We start from the raw sequence: 27,089 nt of genomic DNA on the forward strand, positions 1-27,089 counted from the left end.
TGAAAACAAAGCAGGGGCCTCACTGTCTGGTGTTTCTCCAAATAACTGATTGCCAAATACTGGATTTGAAGTTTCTCATTTTTATTCACAAATTTGAGCACTTATAATAAAAATGCTACCGTTACGATTGTGGTCTGATTTTAATTTCTTTTGTGCTTTTCCCATGTTGACATTTTTTTTTGTTATGCAGACTCTGATTTTATTGTTATTTTTTATTTTTACTTTCCTTATGACTAAGGTTAATATTTTTCCTCATTAAATCAAAACACCGTTTTATTTTTCACATTTTTATGTAGTTGTTTCTGCATTGCTATGTTTGAATAATTGACAGTCGGTGACACATGACACTGTTGTCACAAGAGTATAAAGGTCATGTGTTCCTAGGTTGTCCAAGATTCTGGATATTCAGTAAATCATTTTTGCATGGGCTTATCATTACTATGCTCTGGTTTAACGATTCATTGTCTCTAAACTGTACCTTCAGTTATTGTCTATTATTTTGGGTTTTGGTGTTTAGTATTCTGATTGTCTGGTTTAAAATTTTGGTCTTCTCTGCCATATTTTTTTTTTCAATCCTTTGACAGCTATTGTTTATGGGGTAGATTAATCCGATACTAAACTCTTAATAACCAACCACTCATTCAATTAAATCAAATAATACAGAAGAAGAAATGCTTAAACCCGGCTGTGTTATCACATATGACACAAAATATTTCCAATACTTCATGAGCGAACAAAGCATAGACAAACATGCCAAACTGTATTTACAAAGTCAGAAACCAGTCCAGAATGGAGGAAGTGATGGTTTGATGAGAGGTAAATAAAGAAAACTTGTGGATGAATGGAAGTGAGTTCACTCCTGACAAAAATAAAGCTTCCCCAAAAGAAATTATCCACAGTCCTACCAGCAAATCCAAAAGTGTTTGAAAGTGTCGGAGATGCACTTCTTCCAGATGAAACAGCAGACTTTGAACCTGTATTGAACTGCCCTTCAGTGATGCTGTAGAACTGTCTTACAATTTAGCTGTAACTTACTTGTAGCTCACTAATTCTAATTACTACATAAACCAACCTTAATGTTCCTTATGTAGCTTCAAATGTCAAATGAAGTTTAAGGTTCCCACAGTTTTACAAGTTGCAATTCTTTCTCTGTTAACAGTTTTATAATCTTTGCAGTTAATTTGCTTAATCTGTGGAAGCAGGTTTCCAGTACTTTCTCTGTGCCTTCATTTACATACTGGCGTGCACAGGATGGCTCTCGAGTGATCTCGCATCACAAGGTGGAAGTCGAAGTCATTACTGTTCAAATCCTAGTCCGGTTGCAGGTCTTTTTTGATTTTTGTCAAGTCGAGTCTGATGTCATCAAATTCGTGACTCAAGTCCACATCTCTGGTATGTAATGTTTACAATTACCTTTAAAGGAGATTCCAAATAATATAAACCAAAAAAGGAATAGTTTTGTTAAAAAAAAAACTTTAATTACATATAATTCTTAAAAGAAAAATGCAAAGTTTTAAAGTACACAATAGCATTTAGGTAAAATATAGAGCATGTGTGCTGATATGAATGAAATACGTATAATTTATAATAAATAAAACATTTCTCTGCCCTTTTTGGTAAAATGCATTGTACAGTACAATCATTTGAGTGGAATTTTGCCCCTAACTTTGAAGCTTCTGTCACTCAAAATATTAGAGAACTAATCAAGGAAGATATTTCTGTGACATTCTGAACAGCGTGTGGCTTAATAATGCATTTCAAACAAACAGTACAGCAGCTCTGTGGGGCAGTGCACAATCCATATTGCTGTCCTGACAACAGCAGACATCATACAGCAGGGTTGAGTGGTTGAACATCCAACTTTTGGGATTTACGGTATCATAAAAATTCCTTTGGACCTAACAGACTGTATTTCGGCTCGGTTTTTCTTTTCTCTGCTATCTTTGAGTTGTAGGCGGATAGAGGAAGACACCACTAAATGTGGAAAAGATTTCATTGGACTCTGCATAAGCCAGCTTGCCAGCTGTCAACACTAGACTCACTTCGTCTCCCTGCTTCAGGTTCAGAATTACATTAAAAGAGCCGACACCACCACAGGCCTGTCTCACTAGACGTGGTTTATTGTACTCGAGCAGTTCTCTTCTGTAGCCGGATGTATCCAGTCGCACAACACTTTCATTGGAGACTAATAGCATGGCTTCCACATGTTCATCACGCTCCGGGGCCAAAACCGCACCAAACAGGTATCTCCCATTGTAAGGTGCTGTGAAAATACCTGCAAATAATAAATAAAATGAAACGTTTGTGAGGTAAACATCAATCTGCTTCACTCCATTACGGGACCGCACAAAGCTGTGACCCAGCCTGGCTGCACTTGGGTGGAATATCCAGCTATCATAGCATCACAACTCATTCCAGTACCTGAATGAGACACCATACTACCCGGTCCAAAAAAAGAAACTGAGTGAACTTGTTCAGACCAGGCCAATACACACCATATCAACCTCCATGGTGCCCTCCACTAAAATAATGTAAAAAACAATTAGACAATGTAATAAACTGAAATAAAAATATAAACAGTGGACCCTTGACTTACAAACTCAATTTGTTCGCGAGAGCTGGTTGTAACTCAAGTTGGTTGTAAGTCAAGACTATTTTTCCCATAAGAAATAATCGAAATACCCATAATGTGTTCCGAACCTCCCACAGCAACACTTACTTAACCTTTTCATAATAAAAAGGGTTGTATAATGAGCATAATTTACCAAAACACCAATAATTTTTCTAATGTACTAACCAAAAAGTTATAAAAAGTGCCTAGCCTACCAGAAACAACAACTTCATACTGTACTCACCATTTAATTTGACATCTTTGGGCTGCAGGAAGGGAGGAGGAGGAGAATGAAATGGAAGGTGGTTATTGTTTGGAAGGAGTTTCCTTATACAAATCTTTTCTTTGTAAAATTGTCGAGATGGTGGATTTCGACATGCTGTACATATTAGCGAGATCGGTCACGCGAACACCACTCTCATATTTCCGCACAATTTCCTTCTTCGTTTCGATTGTGATCGCTTTCTTTACCGTCGTTACCTTCTCTTCCTTCCTTACCAATTATCAAAAAAAATTATATAAATCACTGCACTGACCGAAATTACGTCCACAAACACATGTATCTGGGCTCCGACTGACGCTTACAAACGCTCTCGGCTGTTTGTTTACAATCGCACAAGCGGATACACGTGACCACATTCAGGTCGTAACACAAGATGTTGGTCGTAAATCAAAAGAAAACTTTTGGTCGTAAATCAAGTTGTTCGCATGTCAGGCTGGTCGTATATCAAGGGTCGACTGTATACTGTACCTAATCAGAGAGTTGACCATGGTGAGTGTCTAATGAGAACTGAAGGGAAGACACAAAAGGTTGAAAGATAGAAAGCCAGAGGCCAGCACCACACTTGTTATCATTTTTTTTTAAAGAGGGAAGAATAGACAGCTGGTGACAAGGGTTGACATCACCTTCAGGTGACCACCAGTGCCCATATTTCTCAAGCACCTCGGAAAAAGCACCTTAGGAAAACGGTCCTAACCGGCTCAAAAATCTGAGCGTGATTCAAATTTGGTTCTACTCTTAAGAGTTAGGAGTATTAGCAAATTATCAGTCTTCCTCATTTGGACAACTACTCTTCACCAGGATTTTGGAGCACTCATGAGCTGTCCTAATTCTGTAGGAGCTGCCAGAAGATGGCAACCAGGCAGAGGTTGGCAAGCACATTCTTGGAAAGGTGGAATGTTTTGGAAACAATAGACAGCAATGAATTCGTGAAAAGATACCAATTTGACAAGAGATCAAATAACACTTGTAACAAATCATATGATCACTCCATCTTTGTGAAAAAGCCACATACTCTCAGCCAAAATGAAAGTGTTTAGAAGTTATTTTGTGGCCACAGGGAAAATGCAGTTTTTCAATAGAGAGGATTTGGGAATGTCACAACCAACCATTTCATGAATTCTGCAATAAACTTGTAGCCCCTTACCTTGTGTGAGGAAATACACAGATTGAAAAATTTCTCCACCACTCCCAAGTGAGGTAACGTTAAGCAAGCTGCAGCCATGCAAATCACTGATTTTCCTGGAGTTGCTGATGTGACTGATGACATGCTCATAATTGTCACTGCCCCAAGTTCAGATGAGTAAAAATATGTGAATCGCAAGAAATATCATAGGAGTTCCGAGCAGCTTGATCGAACCCATTACATCAGAAAGGACTTTCCTTTTGGAGATTCAAGCATCTCAATTTTTTAACATTAGATTGGAGAGCAAGTTCCCCTGCAGAGTTTCGAGTGGCTACAATTAGAACATTAGATCGGAGAGCAGGTTGAGCTTTTGAGTTTTGAGCTTCTGGATTCATTAACAGTGAAGAACACCACAGACTGCTTTTCATGGACCATCAGTTGGGAATAACTGCGCTAATATATGTGCCTTGCCTGAATTTCGCAGATTGGCAAAACATTTCTACAAACTGGTACCAGTCTGAGGACCAATGGTTGGGTAACATTCCTCTAGATCAGTGGTTCTCAAACGTTTTGGCCTTGGGAGCCAGTTTTATCCTTTTATTTGAATGATTGGCGTTATCCATTCCTCTGTCTTTGGTCTTTTGAGGCTTTTGTGGCTCTCTGGCACCGTTAGTAGGCTGGAGTTTCCACCCTACTACTGACTCACCATAGAACCGTCTACAAGTCACTTAACTGCTTTGTATGGGGAAATTTTAATTTACACCACTGTCTTATCATGACTTTATGTAATTAAATAAATAGATGGAAACATAATATGATCAGGTCTTCCAATAAACAGTCACCCTCGAGAATCCACACTTGTCAATAGCCCTAAACATAAAATAATGGATACATTCCACAATCAACACCTCACCTTCTTTACCAGTTTGCTCTCAAGTTAACAAGGTATGGAATAAAGCGCCAGGTAAAGAGCACATGACTCCATTACCAGGTTTAAAATACCTGTGAGAGGGTTATAGTGTCCTCCATCATTGACAAGGACCTTATTGAAGCGGATCACCCCAGAGTCACCAGGAAAAGGCTTCTGAGTGAGGCCGACGGAGAAGGAGAATGGCTCAGCTCCATAAGCACTGTTTCCTGTAGAGAATGAAGATATTATCAGGAAGTCGGTTGTGTGACTCTGATCACATTTTCACTTCACTAACTTAAGAGGAAATTTCCAAAACTCGGTCAGTGCGCCCAGATCAATGACAATATTTCATCCCATGAGTTTCTAACTAAGTTATTATTTTGGACTTATTGTCATGCTTTACCCAACATAATTTACATAACTAAAGATAATCTTCTGGGTCAGTGCAAATCAGTTTTAAATTAACAATTATTTTCACATTCAAACCTATGCTGCTTTGTATTTTCTATTAAATAACTTGAAGTTCTGTATTTGCATGCATTTTGTTTATCATGGCGCCAGAGATAATATCCTGTATGTTCATGTAGGCTGGACATGCAAGTTAAGAACATCACTGCACTCCCTACATGTGACAATGCTGCTAACTACTGCTACTACCTGAATTGGCTCTTCATATTTGTATGTATGCGGTGTTCCCTATTGTCATATTTTTTGTTATAAGTTTTGGTGTACTAATTACACAAACCAATCAGTATCTGAAGAAGAAAAACAAGTTTTACTTCATGCAATCTTCTGAATTTCTCTTATTTGGGAGGAATATGTTAGTAACAGATGTGTCCAACATGATTAACACGACAGGACAGCCACTTGTGTCAAATGTTCCTGAATAGGAAATTTAAGAAAGGCAAACAAAAATGTCAGGGGATTACCTGGAATTACATTTGGCCTGTAGGAAGTCGTCTTAAGTGGCAGGCGACCTGCAACTGATGAAAACAATTCATCTATTGATTGTGTTCATTCCTTTCAAATTTCAAACACATACAGTGTAAAAGAAGGTGTTGAAAGCTTACCAGGAATTATGCTTGGCTGATAGGACGTCGGTGTGGCAGGACGTGGATAGCCTGTGAAGAAAAAAAGAAGCATTCTAAATATGAAAACATGTAAAATATTTGGAAAAGATACTGTATATACCTTCACAAAGTATTCCTATGGAAAGCCAGTTAAGGTCTATGAAAATTAACCATTGTTGTTATAGCTCAAAGTTTCATGGTCACTTTATAGAAACTTTGCTGACACTCATTTTTTATTAGGGGTAATTTCACAGAAATTATTAAAAAAAAAAATGAATGTCATGGCATTGTAATAAAGTGTGGTGGCATAGTAGGTTACACTGCAGTCTCCCAGTTCCAGTGGTTTGTAGCCTGGTGAAAGTCTTTATGAATTCTGCTCGACCGTGGGTCAGTCATTTTCTCTTTTGTAGGTTAGGCTAACTGGTTGTGTCTTGCATTGGACGGCTCTCCATCCCGGGTTCCTTTCTGCTCTGTGCTTGATACCGTAGGATCATCTCCAGCCCCCACAATTTCGGAAGTATGTCTAGATAGATGGATTTGACCTGTGTGGTGATTTGGCTCACTGTGCCTATAACCAGCGTTGGATGACATGCCAGTTCACTGTGGAACAAAGACTATGTCTTTGTGGATGGTATGTTTTCAAGATTTCAGGGAAAAAAATAAAATAACTAATTTAAAATCAGGGCGGCACAGTGGCGCAGTGGTAGTGCTGCTGCCTCGCAGTTAGGAGACCTGGGTTCGCTTCCCGGGTCCTCCCTGCGTGGAGTTTGCATGTTCTCCCCGTGTCTGCGTGGGTTTCCTCTCAGTTCAAAGACATGCTGGTTAGGTGGGTTGGCGATTCTAAATTGGCCCAAGTGTGTGCTTGGTGTGTGGGTGTGTTTGTGTGTGCCCTGCGGTGGGTTGGCACCCTGCCTTGTGCCCTGTGTTGGCTGGGATTGGCTCCAGCAGACCCCCTGTGACCCTGTGTTCGGATTCAGCGGGTTGGAAAATGGATGGATGGATGAATTTAAAATCAGTACGTGCACAACATGGACAAACATTTGTTGACACTCCCTTTTAAAGAACTTCTCTGAACTCTGTGCTGCCAAAGATCTGCTCCTAGTACCTCTTTTATATGTGGTACATTTGCTACACTTGTTACTATTGCTGTTTTTTTATTAATAGTTATTCTTACTACTTACTTATGTATTATTACAGTATCTATTTGAAATTATTACTATCTATTCACTTGATTATTATTTATTTACCTATTTATAGTACAGCAGTTTTTCCCATCTTTTTTGGTGTAGCAACCCACATTTTCCCATGTAAGTGTCCTAATTGTTATAGCAGTGGGGGAATCGTTCTTCTCAGTGAATTGAGTACGATCGTCAGAGTGAGGGTGGGGATCGAACACAATCATCAGAACAGTGACCTGCCGCAACCCGCCTTCACCCACTTTGCAACCCACTACCATAATCAACACTAGCTATTCGTGACCCACTGGTAGAGAAACACTTGACATGGCCTGCTCACAGCCTTAACGTCAACTTCATCAAACACTTTTGTAATGAACTGAAACTGCAAGTCAGATGTCGGTGTCTGACCTTACTAGTGCTCTTGTAGATGAAATGAAGCGAATCCCACAGCCATGTTTCAAAATCTAGTGGAAAGCATTCCCTAAAAAGGGGGCAAAACTCTATAATAAAGCCCATGGTTTTGGAATGAGATGTTCAACAAGTACATATGGGTGTGATGCTCAGGTGTCCACATACATTGCCCATGTAATGTGAGCATATATTGATTGGTGACTGTTATATGTCTGTCACTCAAAAACTTGAAAATCACTTGCCCTTAAACTTTGTTCCTGGTCTCATCAATTGAGAGCTTATGACATGAGATACTCTCCTTGATTTGGACGTGCGGGCTTCTCAGCCACTAAATTGGGCTTTGGGTCCTTCTCACAGCAAGCAGCAACACAGTCATGTGGCATAGCTGACAGGAAGAGAAGAGCAGTGTGGGCACATGGTATTGCTGATAGGAAAAGAACAGCAGCGACCTCTGCTGACAGTGAAGCATATTGCACAGGCCGACTGATTGTTTTCAGCACATAGACCAGTAATGCAATCCTAGTACAACACAAAGTCATACACAACCAAAGAACTGGAGGTGTGGGCTTCCTCTGCCACATTATTGAGCTTTGGGGTCCTTCACAAGGTGAACGGTGGAGTGGCCACATGACGTGGTTGTCAAGAAAACGACCAGTATAGAACGTGGCAGGTCTCTCAGGAAAAGAGTAGCAGAGACATCAGTGAAGGACATTAGCGGAGTGCCCTGGGTGGTCTCAGGATGTGTCTGTTTTTTGAAATGACCGTGTGTGACTTATGCATTCCCTGTACAGAGCTGAGTTTCATTTTTGCTGTCTCGATATTTCTGTGCTGTGAGTGATTCAATGACGATGGACATCCTTGTACCCCGCATGTGTTATTGAGTGTTCTCTTTTTAAATATTACGATATTCTGCACATAACAAGGTACATGCCAAGAACAATCCCTGCACAGGGTGCCAGTCCTTTGCAGGACACACTCTCACACACCTCCATGCCATTTCAGGTCTCTAAACTGGCAACCCATGAGATGTGGGAGAAAATCCACAAGGACACTCCAGCTGCCAGGAGCATGGAGCCATAACCAGTGTTACCAATTTAACTTTTTATTAGATTTAAATATTCATATAAAAATTTAAAAATCTACAAGGAATAGTTTTTCTCCTAACTTGCACAGCAGACACCTTCAACTTTTTCTGCCTATTTGTCGTGTTGCAATTGAAGCACAGACTACCCAGAATGCAGCTTTTTGTTTCACATACCTGGTGCTCCAGCAAACCCTTTAATTTCAGTCATGAAGCCATCCGTTCCATCTGGAACCGCAGATGCCGTCTTCCTCATTGTTCCCGGTGGTCCTGCTTCTCCTGCCTCCATGATAACCTTCCGCTCCGGTGTTCTGACAGGGATTTGCAGTGGCTGCCTTTTAGGAGGCAGTGATCCATTGGGTTTAGGTCTGGATGGTTCAGGTTGCAGGGGTACAGTTGATACGGGGGGGACTGGACCATTGTCTGCTGGGGGTATGGGGATCTTCCCTTCAGGTTGCCTTGGAACATCTGCTTCGGGAGGTCTTTTTTCAGAAGTTTCTGGAAGGCCTTTATCTGGTAAAACAAGTAAGAATGTAAGTAGGACAGCATGCTCTTGTAACAATTTTTTGCTTGAACTTTGAGAGCTAGTGTAGACTTTCTTTGACATTAAAAATGTAGGTGTGATATCCAATGGTACTTTTATATTCACACAGTTCTAACACACTAAGATAACCAATGCTTCAGGTTTAACAAGGTGGCTGTTATAAATGACAGTGTGGCAGTTAGAGGCTACATTTTAGAATATTTTCACTAAAGCATAAATTTGAAGAGAAAATGAGCCACAAGCATTCTTATCAATATTGGGACCCAAAAAAACTGAAATGGCACACCACCTAATCGCTTTACAACATCAGTACCCTAATCCCCCACATGCCACCAATCATAAATTTGCAATTTAATAGACTGATTCTCCATCAATTGCTACCACAGACTGCTAAACTGACACCTGCACACAATATGGAGGCACCATCAACTGACTCTCAGGGGATACAACAGAGTCTTCTGGGTCTAAGATGCTGAGAATCTGTGGCTCCACTAGATGAACAGAACAGGAGCAGTGATGAGACATATCACCCAGCACTGGCTAAAGGGCTCTTAGTAGGAGCTTGAACCTGTCATCCTTTCAAATAGTCATCTTTCTCACCTCCATGGGGACCATAACGGAAAAGCCAAAAGTGACATTTTTTATCTGTTTCTAACACCCATTGTTTGTATTAATCTCTTGTTTTCATGGGGAAAGAAGATAACAAACTTCCTGATACAAGGGACAAACGCTGAACAACACCAAACCCTGTCACATAATCCAAATTTTAGGCTTCCTCATAACTGCCAAGACTTGTGAATATGTGCTAAAACCCCGTTAATTAAACCACATCTAGAAAATCTACTTGCAAATGAAAATGGACTGTGCTCAGACAAGTGTTTGGAATATTGTGAGATACTGTATGACCAGATCATTGTATGAAGAAGTCAGGAGTGGCAGATGCATTCAAGTTGGAGGTGGGATTACATCAGGGATCGGCTCTGAGCCCTTTCTTATTTGCAATGGTGATGGACAGGTTGACAGACGAGATTAGACAGGAGTCCCCATGGACAATGATGTTTGCTGATGACATTGTGATCTGTAGTGATAGTAGGGAGCAGGTTGAGCAGATCCTGGAGAGGTGGAGATATGCTCTAGAGAGGAGAGGAATGAAGGTCAGTAGGAACAAGACAGAATACATGTGTGTAAATGAGAGGGAGGTCAGTGGAATGGTGAGGATGCAAGGAGTACAGTTGGTGAAGGTGGATGAGTTTAAATACATGGGATAAACAGTAAGGAGTAATGGGGATTGTGGAAGAGAGGTGAAAAAGAGTGCAGGCAGGATGGAATGGGTGGAGAAGAGTGTCAGGAGTGATTTGTGACAGACGGATATCAGCAAGAGTGAAAGGGAAGATCTACAGTACATGATGGTAGTGAGACCAGCTATGTTATATAGGTTGGAGACGGTGGCACTGACCAGAAAGCAGGAGTCAGAGCTGGAGGTGGCAGAGTTAAAGATGCTAAGGTTTGCACTGGGTGTGACGAGGATGGACAGGATTAGAAATGAGTACATTAGAGGATCAACTCAAGTTGGACAGTTGGGAGACAAAGTCAGAGAGGCGAGATTGCGTTGGATTGGACATCTGCAGAGGAGAGATGCCGAGTATATTGGGAAAAGGATGTTAAGGATAGAGCTGCCAGGGAAGAGGAAAAGAGGAAGACCTAAGCAAAGGTTTATGGATGCGTGAGAGAGGACATGCAGGTGATGGGTGTAACAGAACAAGATGCAGAGGACAGAAAGATATGGAAGAAGATCTGCTGTGGCAACCCCTAACAGGAGCAGCCGAAAGAAGAAGGAGAAGAAGAACTGTATGACCAGATAACTGACATGTGGATGATGGAACACAATTGTAATTTGAGATTTTCGTCATGGATATTTTGATAATGTTTGCTCTTGTTCAAATTGGGTCTCCATTCAAACCCAATGTTTCAAGACTTTTGTTATGTCTGTTCTTCATGAAAACATTAAATTGAAAGCTTTTCATAGCCATCATTATAAACCACACTGGGTAAGCTATGATCATTTCTGGATGGAGTATTCCTTTAAATTATACAGTGTATCTTTAGGTTGTGGAGTGAAGATCTCTTCAGATGAAAGCACAAACTCCACACAGAGTGTAACTGGACTGGGAATGGAAGAAGTAAAGCAGCAGTTATACTCAATGTGCTCGGCTGTAATACTTGTGTTGCTTTGTATTTTATATATCAAATGTGTTCCTTTTTGTTTGAAATACAAGCCTATAAGGACCAAAATCATCCCAGAAGTAATCAGAAAAGAAAACGAACCAACTCTGGATGGGATAAAACTACGTCTAATATTAAATCATCATATTAACCTGCTTAATTCAACTCAGGATGTGGTGTGGTGTGGTGTGTGATATCCCAGGTGCCCACTGCCAAGGGTTACCATTTTCAATAAAGTAAAAGAACTTTCCAGCAACACATTTCTTTCACTATCTTCAAATTATAAACTTTGTTAAACAGAACCTCCCCAATTTTCCTCACCTCCCACCTCCCTCTATGCTGGAAAAATATTGCTCAGTTTCAAGGACTTAGACAGCATTTCTGCAATATATAAAACCATTTTACAGTCCCTGCCTTTCAAAGATTCAAGAGGACAGTGGGAAAAGGAGTGGAAGGTAGCAATGCAAAGAATTCACTCGAGCTCCATATGCGCAAAGCATACAATTATTCAACTAAAAATTATATATCGAGCACATCTGTCTCGCTTAAAACTGTCCAAAATGTTTCCAGGGCAAGATCCAACCTGCGAACGCTGCAATCAAGCTCCAGCCTCACTGGGTCACATGTTCTGAACCTGCACCAAACTAACATCATTTTGGATCAAAACCTTTCAGACAGCCTTGGGGTCACACTCCCTCCTAACCCATTAACAGCTGTGTTTGGTGGACTCCCAGATGGGTTTAAAGTGGAGAAGGACAAACGAACTGTGATTGCCTTTACTACACTATTGGCACGCAGACTTATCTTGCTAAACTGGAAGAATCCTAACTCTCCTCTTTTAAGTCAGTGGGTAACTGATGTTTTATATTATTTGAAACTGGAAAAAGTCAAATTCTCACTTAGAGGATCTGTACAGAACTTTTTCAAAACCTGCCAGGATCTAATCAATAACATTTTAGAATAAGCTTTTAAGGTACAGAGGAAGCAGATTCTCTCCAAAATCCCATTTTTTTTCTTTTTCTTCTCCATTTATCTATATTTACTTATTAATTTATCTATTTACTTATTTTTACTAGGTTTATATTTTATTCTGCTACCCATGCTCTCTTTCTCAGGGGTGGGGTTTATTTGTTTTTAATCCTATTCTTGTAAAATTGATCTATTTGAATTGAATGTTGTGGGATTTCAATAAAATTAAAAAAAAAAAAAGGACATTGCTTGGAAAATGTATGGATACTCTGGAGGGCAGCATTCCCCTTGTGGAGATCCCATTTGTACACCTGAATTACTACCTGAATTTGCAATCATCACCTTAAAAAGCAGTCGTCTTTTCTACAAGGCCAAACTTTGGGAGTGATGTATACACATAAACTGAAAGTGTTTGTGCTATCTCATTGGTTTCCTTTGAATGTCCAGAAGTTTAGTCTGTATTCCACTGGTTTCTCTATCAATATACTAAATCATCAGAGGAAACATCTTCAGTGCAATCTGCAAAACAGAACACCTGCCATTCTGTCTGTCTCAGCTTTAACTACACGAGGAGTAATCACTGACTTCACTACAGCATTGCTTCTGTTTTTCTGTGAGTACTTGAAATGTTCCTCATTAGAGGACGTGTACGGTCTATTGATTTATAGCTGTTGTGATGTTTTACACAATTAAATACTGAAGTCCCTTCAGCTGCATGAATGATCTCCTCACTGGATCCAGGATGTACAATGAAGTCTGTGTTTTCACTTCAAACGTTCTTTTGATGTTTTGATGTTTGTGCTTTAAAAGCTAGAGTACTTCTGTTTGCAACTGAAACAAACGTGCCAGCACTATAAATGGTACATTCCGTCTCAGATTCATTATGGCCATTTCGAAAACAGCTATACTTCATTTTAAGTTTGTTTGGAAAGTTACATTTATATTTTATTTTTATCTACAGAAACCTATCTCACTCGCACTAGCACTCCAAAAGAAGTGTACAGTACCTTAAGGACACTCAGATTTGCAGATCACACCGTGCAATTTAATTTGCCTCTGCTTTGTATGGACAGAACCAGATTTTAGCAGGATTACGCACCACCGGGGCAAGGAAGACCACGGTTGGCACGACTACTTGAAACTGCAAACAAACTTCAAGTGTCCATGTTATCTTATCCTCCAGAATTTCATAATTTTAAAATGAAAACCTGGACAATTTTATTCTTTATGAAAATCTGCCCAGATGCTTTTTTGCTAGTGGAAATGAGTACCTGCCTGCGTAAAAGAGGACGTATAGGAACCCTGCCTTTGCCATTGCCATCTTCTGTTTCTCAAGACATCAATTCTACTTTCTTTCTTACTTTCTACTTACTCCTTACTACTCAGAGCATTTTTAAACCTGGTGAGTGCAGCTGCTCCAAACAACCCGTGGAGTCTCAAATGAGAGATGGTTGTGCTAACGGCACTCGGGCACATAATGTGCAAGTAGCCCTTCCTGTCACTAAGTTCTCCACAGCCTCACAGCTTTCCTCCCAGACACCCACACTCAAGAATCTGAGCTGCTCCACTATTTTTAAAAAACTTGATCAGCCACAAACCCGAATGCGATGTACCACAGTTGGTAAGTTATCCCAGCAGTGCTTGGTGCAAAGTAGGAAAGAGCCCAGGACTACATTCTGGTCCATTACAGGGCTGATTCAGGCACACACACACCCACACTGGGGCAAATAGAGAATCGCCAATTAATTGACCTAACAAACACATCTTCTGGGATGTTTAGGGGAAAACTCATGCAGGCACAGGAAGGATGTGGAAACTGTATACGGAAAGAGCAGTGAGCAAGATTCAAACCCAGGATGCTAAGACTTAACTGCTGACCTACCATGACCATGTACTGTAAGTCTGATGAGGGATTTGCTTAGGGCTGCTCGCCCTGCCTGAGACAACAACAGACACAGGATTCAAACTTGGGGCTTTGGAACAATTTTGATATGGTGACAGATCAGGACCAGCTTAATTGTGTTATAAATTTAGAATTGGATGTCTGCAACACACTCAAAAAAGGTTGTGACAAAGGATAACTAAGACTAAAAAGTTTATATAATTTTCAATTAACACCGTTTTGGAAGACTCCATCAATAAGCAGATAAATTGCTAATAGGCAAAAGGGCATCATGACTGGGTATGAAAGGAGTATCCACCAGAGGCTCAGTCTTTGCAAGCAGGGATGGGTTGTGGCTCACCACTTTGTGCACATCTACGTGAGAAAATTGACAATCAATTTAAAAAGAACTTTTCTCAACACTTGAGGTGGGCTGGCACCCTGCCCGGGGATTTGCTCCTGCCTTACGCCCTGTGTTGGCTGGGATTGGCTCCAGCAGACCCCCGTGACCCTCTGTTAGGATATAACGAGTTGGAGAATGACTGACTGACTTTTCTCAACACAAGACTGCAAAGGATTTAAGTCTTTCACAATCTACTCTCTCTATATATAAAATCCTAAGCCTAAAAGTGCAACGTTTTTGTGTCACGTTTTTTGTCACGCTTTAAATTGGGTTTATTTTAAAACCTACTAGGGGGCTCTGCCCCCTGCTCACTTCACTTGCCCACCCCTGGGTTTGGTTTACCGGATATACAATTTAAAGAGATTGTTATTTTCATGGGAATTGTTACATATGCATTATTTTCACTTTTACTTTTTAACTTTTGTAAAAACTATACTTGTCCATTATTTCCGGTCCCGGGATTGGATACATCTCTTTCTAAACGGCCGTATAAAACTGCTTGTGTTGTGAAGGGGTGCGGCTGAACGCACGCTAAGGAGATGCCATCGGATCATCTGCTGTCTTTCTACTGCTGGCGAGCTGCCTGTTCTGCTTGTCTCGCTGCCCGATCATTTCAAAGCCTTTACAGCAGCTGTCCTTTTGCCACTTCACATCTCTGCTGCTCGCATTGTGAAGGGGTGGGGGGGATGGGGGGGGGCGGTTAGGGTGGTTGAACGCATGCTGAGGAGAAGCGCTCGGGTCATCAGATGGCTTTCTTCGCTGCGTATGAAGCATATCTGCCAAAAGCAATCCAAGAACTGCTAGGTTAGATGTCCGTGGACTTGTTTTAAATGATGTCTAACTGCCTTGTCTCGCGTGACGTTATAAAAATTAAATCTCTTTCTCGCAGGACGTATAACGCTGCTCACGTTGTTTAGGGGGGGTTGGCTGAACGCATGTTAAGGAGATGCCGTCAGATCATCTGCTGTCTTTCTGCTGCTGCTGTCACGCTGCCCGTCAATCATTTCAAAGCCTGTTCAGCAGCTGTCCTTTTGCTACTTCGTGTCTCTGCCGCTCGCATTGGGGGGGCGGGTGGTTTAGGGTGGCTGAACGGATGCAAGAAGAAGCGGTCGGATCATCTGCTGGCTTTTGCCTGCTGGCGAGCTGCGTGTTTTGCTTGTCGCTTGTCGTTGTTTTAAGAGATGGGAGCAAGTTAAAGTGTCTCTCGCAGGACTTCAAATTGTCTTCCGTGAAGATCACGTCTCGTCTCTCCCTAGTCTCCCTTCCCAAGATTTTTTTTATAATATAGAGAAACATATATATGTTTGGTATCATTCTTTTCAGGATTTATCGAACTTTAATGTGATGTTGTTAGGTTTTCAGATACTTATTCCGTTTATAAATTATAAACTAAAATATCAAGAAAGTCATGGGGCAGCCTACTAGGTCGCAACTGGGGGTTGGGCGAAAGGGGGGCTTGTATCATATCTTTAAATACAATCACTTTCTCTAACGGAGCGGCTCAGCTGCAGGATTTGGCGAGCAAAGCGAGCAGTGGGCGGAGCCTCCTAGTCAGTATATAATATTGAGAAAGATTCAGGGAATCTGGAGACATCTCAGTGCATAAAGGGCAAGGTCGGAAGCCACTGTTGAACGTGATTGACCTTTGAGTCCTCAGGTGACACTGCATGAAAAATTGTCATGCTACTATGATAAATAAATCTAGCCACAGGAGCTCAGGAATACTTTGGGAAACCGTTGTCACTTAGCATAGTTTGCTGCTGCGTCCAAATATGCAACCTGAAACTGTTTTTATTGCGCAAGGAGGAAGCCATACATAAATTCTATACAGAAACTCTGCCAAGTTCTCTGGGCCTGAGCTCATCTTTGAAATATGAGGAGAACACTGGATAGTCCAAAGAAAACCCTCCTGGACATGGGAAGATCATGCAAACTCCACATAGATCCACTGTGCCACCATGAATATTTCATCATGCTGTCCTTCCAAAAACTGTTGTCATGTTTAATTTATCCATTGTATTTCTGGACACATAAGGAAAATGCTTGGGAGTCACTGGGGTCCTGGTAGATGAGGGTACATGTTTGTTTTACCACACCCTTTGCCTCTCGATGGTTTCCTTGTTCATAGAATAACTAGAGGTAAACTAAACTCTTTGGACTGATAAAGCACCCTTAAGCTACAATTTCCCTTTAGTTGAATGACTTCACATTCACTTCATATATTTAGTGATAATGGAAAAAAATACTAAAGGTCATAGAAGAGAAGAGAGCACGAGGAATGGAAAATGGGAAAACAAAAGCCATAGCTTTAAGTGACAGGCTGCCAGCTGGAGTCCAAAGCAATAAGCAAGGGCATGATTGTACGCAGCTAATAAAAGTCCAAGTTTGTTAAGCAGCCACAAAAAAAATCATAAAACTTGGAAATTAAAAGTGTTTGAGCTTTACAGAAAATCTGGCCAAAACAGAACAAGTAGTACGATTTCTTTGGCACATTAGTAGGCACGATTTCTATGGCATATTTTTATTTCCTTTTTTGGTCCAAACCCCTGATGTGTTGCAGTCTATGATTCTCTGCTCCTCATGTTCTCCCTGTTAATGGAACACTGCCATCTAATTCAGAGTGGAAACGCTTGTGTACTTTTAACTGTCCACATGCTGCCATGCAGATTAATCAGCATCAACTGGGCTCTTGGCTGCCTGAGTTTGGATCAGGGTACAGAAGAAGATTTGGGCTGGCAAGACCCTTTCTGGGTAAATGTGCTGAATGTACTGAAAAGGCCCACTTTCTCTGTTCATACAAGCATACTGGAGCAATCAGCATCCAAAACCATAACCTCATTTGATTTTTTTACTTTTATAAAGCCCCTGAACTGGACTGAACAGATGCAAAAATGGGTGGATGAAGGGATCTTTATGGCTGAAGAGATTTTTTCTCTTCACAAGAGTTCGCCTATCGTCATGCACGCTGCTCCCAATGTGCACATGAATAAAATGACACAATCAGTTGGACTGCACTGCTAGCTCTGGGAGTGGACGGCATGATCTAATCGAGTGCTTCAGGGCCCATTTTTTGTGGGCTGGCTGTGTCTAATGGGTTTTGTTGCAAGTGAGCTTTTCAGGCACTAAACAAATCCATCGGCCCATTACCAACATTTCTTTGTCCAGTTCAGAGTCATGGTGGGCCAGAACCTTTTCAGGAGCATTAGGTGCAAGGGGTGGGGGGAGTAAGCCTGGGAAGGATGCTGGCCCACTGCAGGACACACACAGACACCCACCTCTACACTCACTCATATGGGGCCAGGTTAGGGTAACTAATTAACCTAATGCACATAACGTAGGAACGTGGGTGGAAAAATTAGAGTACCTGCAAGAAAAACCCCTATGGTTGTGTCGAGAAAATGGAAAATCCACAGGCTTTGTCTGCACTTGAATATGAAGTTAGAATTCTGAACCTATGAACTGTAATTGTGGTAATGTATGTTAACATGACTATATTACTCATAAATTAAATGTAAAAAATTAATCAATTAAATAAATAAATAGCTAAATCGCTAACTCGAGTCAACAATAAATTTAATGTGTACAACTCTGGGATGTGAGAGGAAATCAAAGTACACAGGTAGAAAGATATACTGTACAGAACACGAAAATAGAAAATCAAGTCCTAGACACAGTTGATAATGTCTTTATTTTCATGTGTATAAGGTACAGCAAAATTCTTTGTTAGGATGAAATTAATGGAAAATTGTACGTTTTTAAGGCTAATTCTAAAATATAGAACCAGATGCTTTGCTCAGGACTGGTTTCTCTCCTACTGAGGAAAAGTTGGCATGATGCTTTCCTTCACAGGGTCTCTTTCGGCTTTGTGACATTCGTCACCTGTTATATTTATATCACAGCTGCTAGTTCCACTGCAGTGGCAGAAATGGCATCTTTTAATCCCAATCCTGCCTATGTGTTTCATCTTTGCTGTCTCAAAGAGGACAACTAGTTTGGAAGAAGAGAGAGAGAACATTGCTGGTGACACCCATCCGATCATCCATGACACCCACCATATCAATGCTGCCTCTTTGAATTTAGCAAGGCAAACAACGTTTTTGATTATGTAGGGAGTAGTGCTGTTTAGCAAAATTTGCCACAGCATTTTTCGCGGAGATTTACTGGCTTCACCCATGACCCTGTTAGACAAAGATTTTCCTGAAAATTGGCCATATGGCTGGCTTAGATTAACTTTTTTTCCCAGAGCCCCATGATGCTTTCCGGGACCAGGATGATATCACAGAGCTGTAGCAGCCAATTTTGGATGAGGCAACCACCCCACCACGCATATAAAATGCTGATCCTAGTATTGGGCTAAAAATTAGTGTAAATTTCAAAATACGTTTGAACACAAAACTCATACTCAGAAGGAAAATGGATATGTGTTGGTGTATTCGTGTCTTAAAGGTAATGTCTTTTTGCATGGACTTGTACATAACATGTATGTAATATGTGAGCCTTCCCCTTTAATTATATTACCCAGAGTGCTGAGCAGCTGATGCAACTAATTAGGAGTAAAGAATTCACGTATGTGTCGCACTTATTTGGTAGTAGTGGCAGTGAATGAGCAAAAGTTTTAGAAAAGAAAATTAACTACTTTCAGTTCAATAGAGTCCAAAGCCTCAGTGAATTAATGCTTTCTGCTGTTGCCACTGCTTGCAAGAGATTTGATGGTTTTGATATTTAATTCTATTCATTTTATCTCAGGGAGCCATGGTGATGCCTCACAGCTCAGGTCACATTTTTGGCCATAATAATCACTCCAGTATAATTGGCAGACAATTCCATAACCCTCAGGGGCAATTAAAAGACCACTACACCATTATAATCTACTCAAAACTAGTTCAGTTTATTCTTCCCCATGGACTTCAACACATTTTGCAAATTTCCCGAACATTCCTGCAATTTTTTCTAAATTCGAGGCAAAGAGAATTCAGCAGGGTTTGCTCATCACTACCAAGGAGCAGTACAAGGGCAGGTTTTTAGACAAATGATGGAGTGAAAAAGGAAAGATAAATATGTTCTAGGCTCATTGTGGGAGTGGGGGAGCCAGTGGTCATGGTCAGTAAGGATTGAATTAAAGCTTCGGTCATTAAGCAAAATAATCAATCAGAAAATAATGAGTGGAACAGGGCTAATGTGTTAGCTGACATTCACAGAAGACATGGGGTGAGATACTCTGAAATAAACTGGTAAAATCATTCAGAAGTACAGAGAATGTGATAATTTAGATACTGTATCAAAAATAGAAAATCATTGGGCCCACAGTGACATATAGTTTCACATATATACACTTTATTGTTGCTTCTGAATAATTTTAAACAAAATACACAATGTAGAGACCCTCTGTTCTCACTTCTTCATGTGGCTCTGACATCTCAAATATGAACATCTCAGGTGTTCCCGATTATCATTTCCTGACACAGCCCTCACACAATCTGCTGTGATAACCTGGGACTTAACTCCAAGTATGAGTTTTTACCAGCAATCAGCAGTAAAATTCCAGAGCCATGGTGGATTATGAATGTGCACTAGGGTGTGGACCAGCGGTCAACCTTAGAATATGGTGTCTGATGGAGACACCCATTACAGGGAATTGTCAAACACACATGCAATCCCAAGTTGTTCATTGATTTATTAAAAATAAGAACTATGATACCTGTACAAAATGCAGTAATAATAAAGAGTTGTAAGGTTATCCATTTTAATAGTTCACATTGCATAAGACCATTCTGTCCTTTTGGTTCAAATACTTGTGGCACTTTTGTTTCACCTTTTTTAAATCAGTTTGATTTGCTTACATGATGTTACCGACGTTGAACGTCATGAACTGGTGCTGCTCATAATAAATGAAATCAGCAAATAGAAACACAAAATGAAATAATAGTAATAATAATTGAAAATAAAAATGACTGAAAATAGATAAAAATACATGCAATTCTCTGACATGCTGAACAAAAAACAAACAACCCTCAATAAAAATCATCCATTCATCCATCCATTTTCCAACCCGCTGAATCCGAACACAGGGTCACGGGGGTCTGCCGGAGCCAATCCCAGCCAACACAGGGCACAAGGCAGGGAACCAATCCTGGGCAGGGTGCCAACCCACCGCAGGACACACACACAAACACACCAAGCACACACTAGGGCCAATTTAGAATCGCCAATACCCCTAACCTGCATGTCTTTGGACTGTGGAAGGAAACCCACGCAGACACGGGGAGAACATGCAAACTCCACGCAGGGAAGACCCGGGAAGCGAACCCAGGTCTCCTAACTGCGAGGCAGCAGCGCTACCGTTGCGCCACTGTGCCGCCCCAATAAAAATGAGCAAGTTTTAAAATGGATACAAATATCCAACCATCCATTATCCAAACTGCTATATCCTAACACAGGGTCATGGGGGTGTGCTGGAGCCAATCCCAGCCAGCACAGGGCGCAAGGCAGAAACAAATCCCGGGCAGGGCGCCAGCCCACCACAGGGCACACACACACACCAAGCACACACTAGAGACAATTTAGGATCGCCAATGCACCTAACCTGCATGTCTTTGGTCTGTGGGAGGAAACCCACGCAGACATGGGAAGAACATGCAAACTCCACGCAGGGAGGACCTGGGAAGCGAACCCAGGTCTCCTTACTGTGAGGCAGCAGTGCTACCACTGCGCCCCCCCCACGACACAAATATCAGGAATACTAAATATATAGAGAATGATTGTGTTCATAAGAATTACTTATGAATGCTTTGTAATCACTTCAGTTTTTTTTTTCTGTCTGGTGTCCCATGACTCACCAGTACAAGAAAGCTCTATACACCGTTCAACGTGTGTTGATGTCTAGTTATGCGAGACATCAGGCTTTTTGGGGTTCCCCCCAATTATTGGTTGTCTAGATCAGAGGTAGGCAAAGTCGATCCTGGAGGTCTGCAGTGGCTGAAGGTTTTTGTTCCAACTCAGTTTCTTCATGAGAAGTCAATTATTGCTGATGAAGCACTTACTGCTCAAGTGACATTTTGATGCTTCATTTTAGTGGTCTCTCTTGTTAAGGTTCCATATTCACCTGTTGGAAACAAGTTAGATGGAGAATTGCTGGCTCTGTTGTCATTTGCATCTAATTACTAATAGGAAGCCATTAAAACAGTGAATGGAGCTGTTTAAGACTGAAATAAGCAATTAAGGCTGGGGAAACTTAACAAGCGAGACCACTAAAATGTAGCATCAAAATGTCACTTGAGCAATAAGTGCTTCATCAGCAATAATTGACTTCTCATTAAGAAACTGAGTTGGAACAAAAACCTGCAGCCACTGCGGCTTTCCAGGATCGAGTTTGCTTACCTCTGGTCTAGATGAAAAAAAAAAAAGCATTTTTAGATCGTTTTTGGATCCCATATTGTGCAGGAAATTATGCCCTCATGATGAAGATTAAACCAGTAAGCGTCTTCAGCAAAAACGATCAGAAGAGCTTGAAGATGAGGCAGTGTGGTGTAGTGGTTAAGGCTTTGGACTTCAAACCCGGGGGTTGTGTGCTCAAATCCTGCTACTGACACTGTGTGACCCTGAGTAAGTCACGTGACCTGCCTGAGCTCCAATTACAAAACTAAAAGATTTGCAACAAATTGTATCATTAGGACATCATCCATATAAGTAAATGTAATGGGATATGGGGACCAGTGATGTCGTCATGCGGAGTGTTGTTTTATGATATTTCAAAATTGCTGATCAAGAATATACTGTTTTTGATATTTGATTCTTTAGCAGTGGTCCCAGCCCTCTAAGAGCCACTATCAGAAGGTAAAAATGACAATTTTCAAATGTAAGCATGTGGTGTACCATTTCAAGTTCAGTGATTTTACCTGTATGATGTTATTTTGATCCTTTACTAGAGATCTAGACTTCTATCAGAGGATGAAAAATGACATTTCTTTTATGAACAAAATTTTCTATGTATAATTTACAAAAATAGTGAATTGCTAATAAATGATTGAATATACACCGCACAGTAAAGTGAAAAGAAACTGCTGCGCTGTGGATGTCGCAGAATCTCAACTATTGACGGTTGTGCTGCCTTTACATTTATTTATGTATTTATATTTATTTAGTGGACACTTGCAAAGAGGATGCTGCAGCTGTCCAGACAAACTGTATAAAAACAGAACATTTAGCTCCAGTGACTCAAGCTGAGGGAGTCTTTTGAGGTACTCACAATTTTAAAATGATGTTCAACTCTAAACTGAGGAGAAAGTTTTGATTTTTATTTTTTAAGATAGAGCAAATTTTACAGTTCTACTGCATTTGTTACTTTCCATTAATAAATCTGAAACACAAATTAATGTACTTTACAATATAAAATATATAGTTATATTTTTATACAGGAAGAAGGAGAGATTGGGAGCATACACTGATACTGTGTCGCCGCACCCACCACACGCCAGACCACCTGGATTGGGACCCAAGTTCAGCGGGTGACACCTCAGCACCACACTGGAACAATGTGAGGTATTTTACGGGGGCTGGAGTGCCAATCCTGCCACCAACCCCCAAGTTTTCCCTGTAAATCGGAGGACTTGCTTGCATATACAGAATTCTTATCACTTGGGAAAATGTCATTTTTGTAAAATGAAAACTACCGGAATTAAAATCGTTTAAATTACGGACATTCTTTTTGAATAACCATGTGAATATTCTCCTGATATCCCATCTTTTCATTTTCTGAATCTATCTAATCTGTTTCAAAATCATAGGAGCCAGAACTGGGCACACGACAGGAACCACCACCAGACTGGACACCAGTCTATCATTCTACATTCACATGCCCAGTTTTAGAGCTGCCAATTAACTTAACACGGATGTTAGAGAAGCAAATACACACAGAGAGTCAGCGACCAGCCCCCTAGTGTCAGGAGACCCCTGTGCTGTCTAAGCCCTGATTAAATAAAGAAGTCATTGAGATCCACATTCAGGCCTCCTACTGTTCGGCCATTATGTCAGGAGTCAAGCTCTTATTGGGTTCAATCAGTTGTCCCGGCTTTAAGCCACTATCCAGTGATTCTGTACATGTGTCAGGGTGAAAGGGTGGCTTCCTCAAGCAACAGAAATAAGAAGTGTATTGTAAAGGGAAGTCCTCTTGGGAAACGTGTGGCCATGAAGTCATCTTTATAAGGCAGCACATCTGCCAAAAAAGAGATCAGCTTTCACAGCCTGATCTGCACACAACGATGGGAGGAGGAGGAGGAGGAGGAGGAGGCCTCAGCTAATAACAACCAGAGCCACAAAAACAACTTCAAATATATGCATACTGAGTGTCTGCCTGCTGAAAAAATAAACAGAGGGAAATAAAAAATAAAATACAGGACAAAAAGCTCAAAGTCCAGTAGTTGTATGTTGGGACTCGGACACTCTGAGGAGAGCTCACTGATGCCTCACGCAGGACTTCTTAATGATCCGAAGTGGGACGATCAAAGGCCTGTTGGTCATAATCAAGTACTCACAAACAAGCAGAAGCAGGGCGTCTGTTTCTTGGCTTTCAATTTGCCTTCTTTGTAAAACTTTAGATGGGCACTGCGGTTAAATGTAAACATTAATTTTCGATTTTAATTAGCACATCCTGTGCCATTAAGCCATAGAAGAAAAAGATTCTGTGTTTATGTCTTGTGAAAATTATTTCCATCTAGTATTTCAAAGAACTGTTGGCACGGTGGTTAACACCGCTGCCTCACAACCCTGGGGACTGAGATTCCAGACCCAATATATTAGCCACGAGTAAATAAGAGGAGCTGCCTCAAAAATAATAAGTTAACAACATAGTATGGCTATGTTTATAAATGTAATGAATATACTGTACATGTAAAGGGCTAACTTTGTGAGGTCTTTGAATGTTATTTTAGAACTCCAAAAAAGTGCACATCGCATTTAACTAGTAGGAAGGTGGAAATCCCACCGTGTGCCCATCACGCTCTGGCTCTTGGCGACTCTGATTGTAATAAGTAATGAAAATGGACGGATGAATGGACCATGCAGTTTATAGCTCTATAGCCACGGTTTTCAAACTGTGGTACGCGTACCACTGGTGGTACTTCAAGTCATGCCAAGTGGTACTCGTGTTGTCCTTTATTTTCCATGAATCGATGTTGCTAGAATGCCAATATGTTGCATATAATCATATATAGTATAAGTATACTACTGTAAATGCGTGGAAGACTCCAAGCCGGCTTTTATTAGCGTAGGCACCCATTTCCTTAATTAGTTTAATATCACTTTAACATCATAATTATAGTCATTATAGTGATTATAGTGACTTTTTCTTCAAAACAACACAGGCGTAAATTAACGATTCATTGACAGTGGTACTTCAGTTTACTGGTCCTCGCAGAGTGGTACTTGTTCAAAAAATTTTGAAAACCGTGGCTCTATAGGAAGCACATCATGCTCTGAAGTCTATTTTATCAACTCTGTTTAGCCAGCTCTCTAGTCATTAAATGAATCAGTTTAATTGTCACTAAAGTGTAGCTATTGGCCACAATGTCTTATTCCTGCCACCCACTTTCTTCAAAGATAGGAGGGTTGCCCAGAGAGTCAGAACTTTTTAAGATTTGGAACTTGCGGATGACGACACTACCTGGCTGTGACCCTATACTAAGCCCAGGCACGCATATACATGTACTGTATTTTGATCTTCCTCACAAGTCTTCCTTCTCCTTGCTGCAATACAAGGAAAGTGTAAACAGGTATGGAAGGAGGACATGCCTTTCACTTTTTACTTAATCTTACTTAGGTGATAGTCATTAGATGTAACTTTAAACAAACACAATTTAGAACAATAAACCTTACGATATTGGGAGGAATCCCACAAATACACCTCATGGCATGATTAATACAATCTGTTACCTGCCAAACTTTACTGTCGTCCAGCTGGCCATCCCTACTGTGTCTAATAATACAGGGCTTCCTTTCCGGCCCATTCATAAAATCGCGATGACCCCTGACCGCCCTTCTCTCCAGGATTCCATCTTAATTTATGAACTTAAAACCCATTAAATATTGTCTTACCCTTTAGGTCTACAAATCATTGACCCATGCAGAAGGAGGTCACCCCCATAAATTCACAGGGCTTGCTTTCAATTTATGCACAATTGTACGACAAACTTCCCTGTTGCTAACAAACGTAGCAGCATTAGACAGCAAAAATGGTATTTCTGGACTGCAGCCCAAAAGGACCCCGATAAATTTGCAAAAGCATTCAGTCTGAACAAATAAAAAAGCAGCAGCGCTGCTTGATATCACCACTACCATTAATATGGTCAATAACTCTACAGGTGAGAATTTCAACGAAAGCAGCAGTAGGTACTGAAAGGAAATAATTAATTGCTTCTCTGAGCCACTTTTACTGAGTTCTGTAAGAAAACAAGCAATAATTCATAGTTTGAAACTGCTGCTAAGTGTCACCAAGGTTTCAGCCTCATCAGTTCAAGATACATGGGCTCATTTGAAAATTTCAGCACTCCAATTTGCAAAAATAATTTCAATCATGTGCACTGGCTAGTGATATCTTGTGGCTTGAATTATATTATATAATAAAATGGACATGAATACCACTGAGCAGGAACTGCAGGACTGCAGAAAGCCTGTAATCTCTATAAGTAATTTGTTGTGATGAAAATGAGCTACCTCATACTGCTAATGATTCCTTTTCATGTAGTATACACCATAAGGAATTTGCTGAGCGGAAGTTGGATGCCTCTTTATGTGCCGAGGTTTATTGCAGAAAGCTCCTGTGGTGACTTGAGTATATTTTAATAAGCAAACCTGACTTTTAATGTACAGTTGTCCTCCTGCTGCACCCCTATCTGCCACCTCAGCCAAGCACCCAACTGCCACTTGAAGATTATTCAGTCCTTAGAACCATTTTATTTAAGCACTGACTTGATACTCGATTAAAGACAACATTTGACATGCAGCTCAATTCTCTTAGAATATGCATTTAACTTGTTGAGAAGGAGTTTAATCCTGCCAATTTTGGGTAATATTTTAGCACAATTAGTGTTTTTCAATTCTTCTCTTGCACCTAGCCAAACCTTCACAAACTGCCTTGATCTGCACTTTACTGGACTATTTATTGATCTTTTTGTCTTTTCAAAATGTTTCTTCTGTTTTTTGCCTTATTCTCTCAGGGTTGATATGAATAATACCATTAGGCAATCTTGTCTCCTTCAGGCTTACTTGAACTGCAACATACAGCCAAAGGGTACAAATAAATGAGCGGGCAGAAAAGTAGAACATCATGAGGTGAGATCCAACAACTGATGGTACTGCCACTTTACTGAAAATTTAAAAAGGTAGGCTTAACTATAGAGTTTACAGTA

At 40.6% G+C, this 27,089-nt stretch overlaps 1 protein-coding gene across 1 annotated transcript in view; it reads right to left on the reverse strand.

Moving 5' to 3' along the window:
- Window positions 1-1,456: 1,456 nt before the first annotated feature.
- LOC114653429 (EMILIN-2-like) overlaps window positions 1,457-27,089 on the reverse strand; it is a 96,736-nt gene continuing 71,103 nt past the window's right edge. The window contains exons 5-9 of the mRNA XM_028803763.2: window positions 8,845-9,180; window positions 5,998-6,048; window positions 5,857-5,910; window positions 5,020-5,154; window positions 1,457-2,275 (exon numbers count right to left, since the gene is read on the reverse strand). Coding sequence (XP_028659596.1) covers window positions 1,938-2,275; window positions 5,020-5,154; window positions 5,857-5,910; window positions 5,998-6,048; window positions 8,845-9,180 — 914 coding nt within the window. The 3' untranslated portion in view covers window positions 1,457-1,937. The remainder of the gene's footprint in view (window positions 2,276-5,019; window positions 5,155-5,856; window positions 5,911-5,997; window positions 6,049-8,844; window positions 9,181-27,089) is intronic.

The sequence above is a fragment of the Erpetoichthys calabaricus genome, chromosome 6 (genome assembly GCF_900747795.2).
Source record: "Erpetoichthys calabaricus chromosome 6, fErpCal1.3, whole genome shotgun sequence".
Taxonomy (NCBI): domain Eukaryota; kingdom Metazoa; phylum Chordata; class Cladistia; order Polypteriformes; family Polypteridae; genus Erpetoichthys; species Erpetoichthys calabaricus.